This window comes from Asterias amurensis, chromosome 12 (assembly GCF_032118995.1).
Source record: "Asterias amurensis chromosome 12, ASM3211899v1".
In the NCBI taxonomy this organism is placed as follows: Eukaryota; Metazoa; Echinodermata; class Asteroidea; order Forcipulatida; family Asteriidae; genus Asterias; species Asterias amurensis.
The window spans coordinates 3,779,470-3,791,870 of NC_092659.1; the positions used below are offsets into that span (position 1 = coordinate 3,779,470).

General features: G+C 44.7%; 1 protein-coding gene across 1 annotated transcript in view; it reads left to right on the plus strand.

Moving 5' to 3' along the window:
- Nucleotides 1-5,917, plus strand: part of LOC139945173 (alpha-(1,3)-fucosyltransferase 7-like) — a 28,308-nt gene extending 22,391 nt beyond the window's left edge. Inside the window, exon 3 of the mRNA XM_071942459.1 lies at nt 4,413-5,917. Within this exon, the coding sequence (XP_071798560.1) occupies nt 4,413-5,699 (1,287 nt within the window). The 3' untranslated portion in view covers nt 5,700-5,917. The remainder of the gene's footprint in view (nt 1-4,412) is intronic.
- The last annotated feature ends 6,484 nt before the right edge of the window (nt 5,918-12,401 follow it).

Genomic DNA, 12,401 nt, shown 5'->3' on the forward strand with positions numbered 1-12,401 from the left:
AGCAAGAGTTGTGGGGCCCAATTTCTTCTCTAGTATTTATTTTGCCTATTTTGTTTATCTGTTATATATGGTTAAGTTTTATTTTACGCTAACTGTTTTTGTGTTTGTTCTTCCTGTAATTTTGAATTGTTTTGCCGCTACATAAGATTACACCCACTAAATAGAATTGCTTACATTGCTTTATTCGTTAGAAAAGGGGGGGGGGGTCCGTACTCGTTAAGGTTTGCTTTTTATGAGCCCCTCCATCCCCTACATGTGTTTTGCATTGAGTTTTAGTTTTTAGGTGTTCGGGTAACAGCCTGAACAACTCTTTGTTATTGTTCGGTTTTTTCTTTTTTGGGGTGTTTCTTCTTCCTCTCGCTGTCGATTGTCCGCAAGAAAAAGCATAGATGCGAAGCTTGCATTATTAAGTTGAAACTTTGCACACCTGTAGACAATAACCAGTAGATGATGCAAAAGTTGTTACGTCACGATGACGTCATCAGTTGACGAGATACACTCATTCAAAGTTTATTATTTCAAAAAATCATAACTTTTGATCTACATGAGTGATTGTTACAATCAATACAACATCGGAAAGGCCAACAAAAACTCCGTAAACGCCTCGCAGACATGACCCCTTTTTGATCTTGTCTTCTGGTTCAAAATCGAGGTTGAAAATTCTAAAAATTCATGAGGGATTTTTACAATCAATACATCATCGGAAAGGGCATTAAAAACTCTGTAAACGCCTCACAGACATGACCCCATTTTGATGTTGTCTTCCGGCTCAAAAGAGAGGTTGAAAATTTCAAAATTCACGTCTAAAGAACAACGTAAATCCCCATTGGTATGTGCATAAACATTGCACGTAGGCATACACACAACGTGTAGTGTATTAGCGGTGCAGCAGAGCACGCTCCAGTGATCATCCATTCTGCTTATTAGCGGCGATTGTCCGCTAAACAAATCACACTTCCCAAGCACATATAAAGTTGAAACTTCACACATAGTTAGATATGTATAAGGAGAAGAAACCGTTTGAGTTATGTCACGATGACGTCATCAATTCTTGAGTTATGAATTTTCAAAGTTTATTATTTCAAAAAATCATAACTTTTGATCTACATGATGGTTTGTTACAATCGACACATCATCGGAAAGTTCGTTAAAAACTCCGTAAATGCCTCGCACACGTGATCCCATTTTGAGCTCGTCTTCTGGTTCAAAATCGAGTTTGAAAATTCACAATTTCTTGTATAAAGAACTACGAAATTTCCCCATTGGTTGTGCGTAACACTTGTGGCGTACACGTGTAGTGTATTAGGCATAATTTATTTGGTGGCATGCTGCCAAGTTTGTTGTACTCTGTGCCATAGCGTGATATGCATAGAGCTATATAGCTATGCAGAACGCTGCGAAAACGATTTCATTTCAATCTTCAGCGTCAAATTGTTCAAATGTTACCCTTCTGATGGCTTAGTGGTCGATGTGGAATTGAAGACGAAGTTTCGCTGAGATGGCCACCTACTTCAGTGATTCATGGGACTTTTAATTATGTGAGAAAACAACAGTACAACATGACAAACATTGGTCATGTTTTGGTTAAACACCGAGAAGAAGAGACGTTATATCGATCGACCACTCCCCCCGGGTGAAGGGCGTTTTGGGCCCACGGAATTCACGTCAGTATTACGATATCTATTACTTCTTGAACTTAGCATAATCATCAATTGTTTTGATTATTTGTTAAAACAACTATCCAAGTTATTTTGAGTTAAATATTTTGAAGAAAAAAAATCTCTGAAATAACATAAGCCCTTTCAAACTTTCTCTAGTAGGAAAGGACGTTACGTAAACTAATCTATTTCTACCTCCATGCACAGACATGGATGTTACAATACAAAACATTCAAAGAAAACAGAATGGTTAAAGCATAAGGCCCAAGCAATTAGGAGTGGTCTTGCTAAAATAAACTGCCGGATTAAACAAAACTTTAGTACAAACAAATCAATAAAACAATCCAGATTTTCATCTTCTTCTTCTCTTCGTCCCTTGTCCTCGAACAAAAGCACACTTCCCAAACTCGTATGAACTTGAAACTTCGCACATAGTTAGATATGCATTAGGAGTGGAATAATGTGTTAGTTAGGTCATGATGACGTCATCCATTCTTGAGTAATAAAAATTCAAATTATTATTTCAAAAAATCATTATTTTTAATCCACGTGTTTTTTTTTAATTCTTTTTAGAAATATTATCAATAGAGCGCGAAAAAGCTTCATGAAGAATAGTCTTCGTTCAAGGCAGTTAAAACATACATGCCCCTTACAGTCTTTTCTTCAGTCGTCAGTCAATATTTCCTAAGTTCATATTTCCTAAACTACATAAGCTATTTTGACAATCTGTCAACATATGAAAGGGCTTTACGTACTTGACAGAAATGAATATGTTGGTGAACTTTCGTTGACCTTTTGACCTGTTTAAACGGGAAGTGACTGTGAAATGATTTGAAAGGGCGTGGTTTATTGTCTTTTATGTCGAAATAAACATCCTTTGATGCTTTACCATCACACCATACAAGTCTGGCAAAGGTCTGGTTTAAATATTACCGATGACGTCACCAAACATACACTTTTACTAGATGACGTAATCACGTGGTTTTGACATTTTTTGTAATTTGAATCATTTATTACAAATCTTGAGAACAAAGCAAGGTGTAATATTATTTGTTTTTTTTAATCCAGGCTTTTACTCCCGGAAACCGAACACCTTGAGTTTGTTCACAAACTCTCAATCTCTAGTTCTATTTATATCGTTTTAATGTTTTCTCAAAAAGTAAAGCATTTCATAGAACAATATTTAAAGAGAAGTCTTTCACCATTACCTTCTGTAAACCCTGTAATATATTTGTAAATCTGTGAACTTTTTTTCTGTACCGAAAATGTAAAATAGCTTTAAAGGAACATGACACAATTATTGTGTGTTTTTTTTTGCTTACAAAATAGTTGCTTGCAGTGTAAGCACTTCATGCAATTCACCATAACATAAACTGACAATCATGTAAAAGGTTATTAGATCGATCGGCCATCCATGGGTCACGAGAAAATAGAGAGAAAAACACACGATTAAATCAGATTAATTTGCATGACATCGATATTGGGTTCGCCAAGGAACACAAACTCAACAGCCTTAAGTGAAGTAATTTATACCATTATAAGAGGGGTTTTCTTAACAGTTTGGTAATCGTTTTAACTTTTCTTAAAATCTACATTTCAGCTTTTGTGTTCATTTTACCAAGGGTCTGTCGATTCCTGATGGAAAGAATTAGTTTGGTATATAATTCTTAATGACAAAAGGAGAGATTTATTGTTCGAACGAGTGACTGGAACCGAGAGGGTTCTCACTCTAGCCTGGTTAGTGAAAATAATAATATTGAGTTTTTATATAGCGCTTTTTCACTCCCTACGGGTGTCTCAAAGCGCTTCAAGGTATACTGGTCTTCACTCCTTAAACCATCTCAGCTCCCTGGGGAGTATACAGCCTCGTGCAACAAATACGCTACTCGGCTAAATCAATCACAAGAACCATCTCTGCCCTCACAGGTACCCATTTACCCCTGGGTGGAGAAGCACTACTAGTTAAGTGTCTTGTTCAGGGACACAAGTGTCACGACCGGGATTCGAACTCACACTCTGCTGCACAGAATCAGCAGAGCTTGAATTCGGAGTTCTTAGTGGACTGATAAATATAATAACATTGCAACGCACATGGCCACTGAAACAGTGATTTACATGCAAATATACATCGTGCATGATATTTCTGGCATTCAAAGGAATTCTTTAGGTAGAGCCTCATTCATTTCTTATGACTTTAAATTTAACAAAAATTGTATAGCAATAACCTGTCCTTTTGAACAACCCAATGGATGAGCAAACTCCAAGCAAGAAATGTACGCTCACAGTTTGAAACTAAGGGCAGTGGACACTGTACTTACTCAAAATAATTATTAGCAAAAACCTTTCTAGGTAACGAGTAACGGGGAGAGGTTGATAGTATAAAACATTGTGAGAAACGGCACCCTCTGAATTAATGTAGTTTTCGAGCAAGAAGTAATTTTCCACGAATTTGATTTCGAGACCTCTGATTTACAATGTTGAGGTCTCGAAATCAAGCATCATTAATATCTCGCAACTTCGACGACCGATTGAGCCCAAATATTTTACAGGCTTGTTACTTTATGTTTATGATGGTACACACCAAGTGAGAACACTGGTCTTTGACAATTACCAAACGAGTACAGTGCCTTTAAGATTATAACGAAAATGATGAGCCTAATAATATGACTTGATGTGTGAAGTCCTTCCCTCTCAACAATAATTGCAAAATTGGGGTTTACAAGAATGTATTGCTCTTTTTGTTTTCCTCTTTAGAGAGACATCTTCTTGGGCGTTATAAGCTTTGGTCTGATTGGATATTACTTATTGACGATGTTACCAAGCGTCTACAAACATGTTGAGAACATTGTACACATTACAAACAATCTCACTCGTGTGAACGATAGACCACCTATCGTGAGAAGATTCCGCAGCAAAGGGTTGCCCACAAATACAAATATGACTAAATTACTTACTAGCGATCAAGCTATAACTGCGAGAAGATATCATCACATGCACTCGTCTACAGGGGGCCAATGTAATTACAGGGTTCAAGTGCACGACACAAATGAAAGAATTAAGAAATTGAACATAATATCTCAAACCAACATACTCTGTGATAATCACTGCAACATTGAGCTTATAGTCGCCAATGAAAACAACAAGTTTAAAGGAATGGACGCAGTTGTCTTCCATATAGCGAAAAGCCAAATTCCAAAACCCCTTCCTGCACCAGCAAACCCCAAACAGACGTGGATATATTTCTCGATGGAATCCCCGATTTCAAACGCACGGGAAAGAGGTTTCCCAATCAACCGCCTATCCGTTCACGCAACCTGGACATACCACAGGGGCTCCGACATAAGCGTCCCGTTAGGAATTTACCGAACAGGGATGCCCATGACTAATCGGACAAAATCACCCGAAGAATGGGTTGCAGGAAAGAACAAATTGGTTGCATGGATGGCCAGTAACTGTCACGCCACTTCCTGGCCAAGGACTGCCTTTGTACAAGCACTGAATAAGGTTATCCACGTCGATATGTACGGAGGATGCGGAAACCTAAAATGCCCACGAACAAAGAAATGTGACGATGACTTGTTGAGGCAATATAAGTTCTATCTGTCACTAGAGAATGCAGAGTGCGGTGACTACATCACGGAGAAACTCTGGATTAAAGCACTCCAGCGAGGGGTCGTCCCGATCGTCAATGGTCCCACGAGAAAAGTTTACGAGGAATTTGCACCGCCCAACTCCTTCATTTACGTCGGTGATTACAAGAACTTGCAAGAACTCGCTAATTACCTAAGACTGTTGGACTCTAAACCCGAATTGTATGCCCAGTTTTTCGAATGGCGGTACAAGGGTTCCGTTCGATATCGGAATACACACGATCCTCCCGTCTGGTGGTGCGATCAAGTTATACCGATAATAGAGAAAGTTAAACGGGGAGAGTTGAAGAGAGTACCGGTTGGAAACAGCCAATTCGCAAGATCGTGTAGGCCTCCGCCTAACAAAGGTCGATCAGTTTCCGCTTACGGTGTAAAATGGGTACCTTGGTAAACCAAAATCAAAAGCAACAAGGGAAACTTTGAAGTTCAAAAAAGTTTTTTAAAGTAAGGTAATTGATTGGTTGCTATTGTAAGGATGTATTCCCACTATTTTATCTCTAGAGTACAATTCCCAAAATAGTTGTTTACACTTCAACAGGTGGCCCATATCCTCTGTCAGCCCATGTCCAGTGTTAGCCCCCCCCCTCACATTCCTGACCACCCACCCTTACCCCCCCCCCCTGTTGACCATTACATCATCCCACTTCTAGGTAATGATGTCACCGATCTTATCGCCAAGGTAAGAGGAGGATGCAACACCACAAAGTAGCCACAGCAGAATACCAATTAGAATGCTTATCCAAGGACTTTTATTATAGACGAAGAAGATCGCAACAACAAAGATGGCGATGTAAACAAAGACAAAACCCCTCGCAAGAGGGCGCTATAACAACTACTGGCGCGACTACTTTTCTTTCGCTTAAACAAATGAAAGAGGGGAATGAAATCCCTTAAACAGAGAACACTACATGATAAAAAGTCAACAGTTAAAAATGTCTGAGGTCCACAGAAACAATGGACGGATGTCAAGCCACAAACAGGATACGAGGAACGCAACCGCAAAAGGGAACATAGAGCCGTCATAGGGATGGACTACCCTCTGGCCCTGGGGATTATTCTGCCCCATATAAACATACAACAAAACGAGCCAAAACACAATCCAACAGGAGAACGAGGTGATTAGTCCGTAACATAGTCATCAAGGTACTTGGGAGGACGAAGCAAGCGCGAAGAGCGTCGTGGTCCAAGGGAGGGTGTGTCCTGTGAAACAACTACTGGCGGTGGTTGGGGCGATTCAAGATGGGCCTCAGGTGGATAAGGCACAGACCAGGGTTCCTCAAGAGCGGTCGGAGCAGGTGTCGAAAGCTTGCTGGGAATGTCCGGAGGATCGGGAGGACTAGGTGTCGGGACGGGGTCATGGTCCTCAGTGTCATCCTCGGTGTCTGGGCTGCAGGATGGGGGAGGGACAACGTGGGACGAAGCGGGCACCTTATAGCACTCCGAGCGGTTCACGCGATAAGAAGTACTCCTGAGTTGGTTGCCCACAAACTTCCGAACGTTACACCAAACGCCTTCGATGGAGACAACTAGGTAGCGATTGCGACTGCGTGTCTTGTTGCGGTCAGCATGGAGGTACACAAGGTCGCCGATCTCGACAGCAGTTTCGAGGGGGGGCATCCTACCAGGGGCCTTAGCATGTTCACTATGAGGGTGATTGGCTGTGCGAAGACGCTGTTGCTCCAAAATAAGATGTTGATCGGAGAAGGGTATTTGGTGGTTAGTGAACTGGTCACGCTGGTACCACATTTCACGGGCTGAGAGTCCACGGGAACGAATGCGTGAATTGAGGCATGAGGTAGCAACAGAAAGGGTCACAGGAGAGATGGCACCACCCATGGGGTCCTGACGGAGCAACTCATCGATAAGTTCACGGACAGCCTTTTCCGCCACAGGGTTTTTGTTGAGGTTTTTCACCCGCCCAAGTTCGATGGACAGCCTGTGACGTCGGAGGAGCTCGTCATTGACGAGTGATTTGAAGCCAGGCGCTGGATCAGTGCGAATAACTGCCATGGGGCCATCGAGCGGCCTAAGGCCTATGCAGAGACAAATCAGTGCATCCCGCAGAGTGTTGCGGCGCTCATCTTCGATGAGGCAAGATGTGGTGAATGAAGTGGCAGTTTCCCGGAGCACGAGGATGAGCTGGCGATTACGCTTAACTACATCGGCAGCGAAGGAGAACCCAAGAGCATCTGGGGGGTCGGACGAAGACTGGAGGTGGATTGTAGATGGGACAGTGCGAAGTGCAGCGCACTGGTGGCATCCGGTTGTAACTGTGTCAATCGACTTGTCCATGTCGAGAGCAAAGAAGTAACGATGAACGATTGACTTGAGCTGGTGGCTAGATGGATGGTCGAGTTGAATGTGCTGCGCTGTGAGTAGGCCATCTAAAATTTGACGAGGCACAACGATGCATTCACGAGTTGGAGCGAGTGGAACATCGCGACGAACGACGATCAGACCGTCCTTGGCCAGGGATGCAACCTGAAGATAGCGCTTGACATCTTTAGCATTAGTGACCTTTTTTGAGGGGCGTGTCCCCTGCACCAGGTGTGCCCGGGTGCGGCGTAGATCAGGACATTCAGATTGGATTGCAGACCAGGCAGCCCGGCTCGTGAACGGCAACTTCACTTTACCTGTGAGAATATCCTGTGCCGATACGCGCAATACAACAGACTCCTCAGCTTGTTGGACAAATGAGCAAATCTGACAAGGAGGGCTCAAGCAGGCTGGGGCGTTACGGCTAGCAAAGTCAGACGGAATGTTGGCAGAGCCAGCGAGGTGGCGTACAGTCGCTTGGTACCGGCTGACAGTAGAGAGGAATGTGGAGACGCGGGGACTCGAGGAAAACTCACCGCGGCATAACTTCTCGTAAGCCTGTACACAAGGTTTGCTGTCGGTGAGGATGGCAGCATTGCGAGTCGACTGGATGAGATAAGGGCTGAAGTGCTTGGTCGATGCAGCAATGGAAAGGGCTTCAACTTCACAGGGCAGCCACGTGGGTTGGCGGCCGCGGAGTTTGGCGCTGAAGAAACCAGCGAGGCACAGCTTGTTTTGGCGGGTAACGTACAGAGTGGCGCCAATGCCATGGTTCTTAACTGCACCGTCAGTAACAATCCATAACTGATCAGTAGGGCGAGGAAGCGTGATTGTGCGAGACGCCGACAGAGCTGACTGTGCATTCTTGAAAGCAGAACGAGATTCGTCGGACCACACAATAGAATCGGAGGACTGGCGTCCTGCTATGACAGTATCCAATGGGGAAAGGATTGAGGCACAGTTTGGGAGCACCCGCGCGAGTACTTTGTAGGCACCGATGAAGGAACGCAGTGCGGATACTCTCTCCGGGATTGCGCATGTTGATAGGGTGGCGATACGGTGAGGGCTGGCATGAAGGGTGCCTGAAGACCAGATCCATCCGAGGATAGTGGTGGTGGTCGGACAAATCACTGTCTTTTTAGCAGACAATCGTAGGCCATTGGTATAAAGGATATGAAGCACACGCCTCCAGTTGGTGAGAAGACTGTCTAGTGTGTTTCCGCCACAATAGAGGTCATCAGCAATTTTGGCGACAACACCGTCCTTGAGAAGATCACCGAGTACGCGGCACATGAGCTCTTCAAGGGCTGTCTCGGAGCCTGGCATGCCCATGGCTGATCTGGTGTAGACACGGATGCCGCGGAAGGGAGTGGCGACTCCGCAATACTTCATGGAGGCTTTTGAAAGGGGGATCTGATAGAAGGCATTGGTGAGGTCTGTGGCAATGATGTACTTCCACTGTGCAATCAGGCGTAAGGTGGAATTGACGTCAGGCATGAGAGACGGCTGTGGCTTACTATAACGGCCAACGTCAGCAAAGGCCGTGACCAATCGAAAACCGCCATTGGACTTCTTGACGAGGAATGAAGGGTTGAGGTATTCCACAGAGATGCCGATGTCCTCGGGGCGAGCAAAGACACCTTTTTTTTCAAGCTCGTCGAACTTCTGCTGTAGCTCCAACAATTTATCACGTGCATACTGGGGCAGGCGGCCTTTGCGCTGTGGAGGTTGCACGGGACCCATGTTGACGACGGCCTCGAAGGGGCCGGAGGCACCATTGTACCCTTTGTATTCGGTATCAAAGACTTCATCAAATTCAGCCATAAGAGATGAGAACAGTGCTCTGGTGTCGTCAGGCAAATTGTGGTCGGGGTCCAAGCTGGCGGAGTGTGAATGGAGTTGAGCGATGGCAGGGCGGGCCTTCGGAGTGACGTGAGAGGGCACACTTTGTTGTACTACATCGGGTGACGGGGAAGGGGTGAAGACGGGGCAAACTTGGCAGAAGTGCTCATTGCGTTTGAGAACTTGCGGTTCTGTTGACGAGTTGAGGATGCGGATTCTTCCAGCGACAGAAGTGAAGATGTCGGGGGGAGGCCACAGCCGCGATGACTGATCGGGTCTTGCCCTGGCTGTGTCCGTGCGAGGCTCAAGAGCAAAAAGTTCATCATTTGATATGTCTTTTGGTAGGGTTAGCTCAATGAACTCCCCCGGCCAAACCGTGGTGGAAGAGGTGGGTGCACGCAAAACGTGTGCACGTCGTACGGCATTGCTTGTCGAGGGCCCCTTGGGCGAGCCATATGTTATTGCGGATCCATCGCCAAGGGTGATGAGACGTTTGGCAGGGCGGATTGCGATATCATTCACAGACATGAATGGCGTGCCGGCAAGGATGTCAACATCAAGGTTATCAACAACCAAGCCCTCGAACATGAAGGTATGGTTGTCGCGAGTGAGTCTGAGTCGAGTTTCACCAGTGATGGTGAGTGGTGAAGAACCATCAGCCTGGTGAGCAGATTGGGAGCTCTCGGTAATATGTGCACCCAGGCGCTTTGCTGTGGATGCACGAATCATATTGCCCGTGGCGCCGCTGTCAATGGTGACACGGGTGGTATGATGGCCATAAAACATGTCCATGTAGGGGGATTGGTTGATCTGCACTCGGAATGACGCAGGGGCCTCAACATGGGGAGATGGGATCGAGGTGCATGAATCCCCATCATGATCCGACTCAATATCTGTGGGCTGGTCATCAAATATGTCCGCAACTTGTCGGGCTCTCACGATGTACTTACGGTCATGTTCTGGTAAGTATGTGCATTCGCTGAGGAAGTGGCGGGTGTCACTGCGACCGACTTGCTTGCAGAGAGGGCATGTCTTCTGGGGACGTGCAGGACGGGGCTTTGAGTTGGGGGGGAACCGGCCGCTGGGGGCAGAGGTAAAAGAAGCAGTACGAGGTGTGTTCAGTGGGCGAGTGGTGAAGGCTCGCATGGCCTTAGCATCGTCACTGTTATGCACTTCATCTAGCAGTGAGTCCAAGGCCTGGGAAATTTCCGGTTTGATTGAAGCTAGGGTGCGTGACCGTAATTCCGTCCCGTACCGTTGTTTGACAAATTTTGGTAAGTTGGTGTGGATAAGGCGGAGCCAAGTGAGGACAACAAAATTCTCAAGGGAAGGGGAGAGCTCCTCATCTTCAGTGACTTCTTCCCCATGGTGGGAGATTCCTCCATTGCACTGGAGCAAATTATCCTCAACAAATGCCATGAGGCGCTGGTATAAGTCCTCTGGGCGTTCATCCGGTTGGAGGTGGATGTCAGCAAAATCGAGTAAGTGTGCGCCAGTAGACTGGAAGCCATAATGGAGGCGAATCACTTGCCAGATATTACAGATTGATGTGGACGATTTGATAATGGTGTTACGTGAGATAACAGGGCAATAATTTGCAATCTGGCCCAGCATAAGCTCAAGCATGTTGACTTTCTGTTGAGCTGTTTTACGTTGGGGCAAGGGGATGTCATCGGCATCATCAGTGAATCCACGGAGGGGAGAAGCTTTGGCCTTTTTCTCCCACTGTGAGCCATCGAGTAGAAACGGAGCAAAATTCTGGTCGAGGGAGAGAGTGTAGTGCAAATTCTGACGCCAATTTTCGAAAGAGTTCACAGTTTCAATTTTATTCAAGCACCACTGTTTTGGTGCCCGATGTGTGGTAGCCATAGTAAGTAAGGCGGTGAGAATAATGGCTAAAAGGCAAAGCAAAATGTATGGTACGATCAGTCAAATGTATCTTGACTGCACTGCCGCTCACCTGTATAGTGAACTGAAAGACCACGTTGTGACGAACCGGAGATCCGTTGCGTTGGAACGGCGTCGAGAAAACTGCACTTTCTTTCACCTTTATGGAAGCGAGGGACGTTTCAGAACGCTGCCACCACGCCAAGGTAAGAGGAGGATGCAACACCACAAAGTAGCCACAGCAGAATACCAATTAGAATGCTTATCCAAGGACTTTTATTATAGACGAAGAAGATCGCAACAACAAAGATGGCGATGTAAACAAAGACAAAACCCCTCGCAAGAGGGCGCTATAACAACTACTGGCGTATATTATTTCTGTGTGACATCATTTCTAAATTTAGAGTTCCCCCACCACCAAAATCCTATATAACCTCTGCCCAACTTTCACTCTGGGCCTCGACTACTTCTTCAACTTTCTCTTTACAAGGGACTCGCCTCTCCAACCTACTAGCTAGGTCCAGCACCTCTGTAACTTATTGTACTGCTATAAGTCAACTTCTTAATAAACCAAGATCAGACCCAGTCAATTGTTTCATGTGTTTTCTTCAGTCGTCGTCACTCTCTATATACTCCAGTCTGCTCGCAACACGCTTCTTCTTCAGTTCTAATTAACCAGAGTCTTGCATATAATAATCATATAAATCTCTGCGTTACACTATCAACGGAATGATGATTTAAAGGCGAAGTTATCACAAACAAAGACAACGAAAAAAAGTTGCATAATTTGGTTGGTATTCTGCATGACGTTGAAATCTTGAATGTAGCTGTCAAAATACAAAATTACAAAGTATTTATTTTTAAATTGTCATGGATTTCTAGAATAGCCGAGTAAATTCTGGACAACATCAAAACGAAGTGAGATTAATATAATAATAAAGTTATGTTATTACTTTTTGTATTACAATAACAACAATTTAGCTTTGGGTGATGACTTGAGCTAGTTTAATTCTCATCATCAAGAAAGTGTTGGGTGACTAAACTCCTT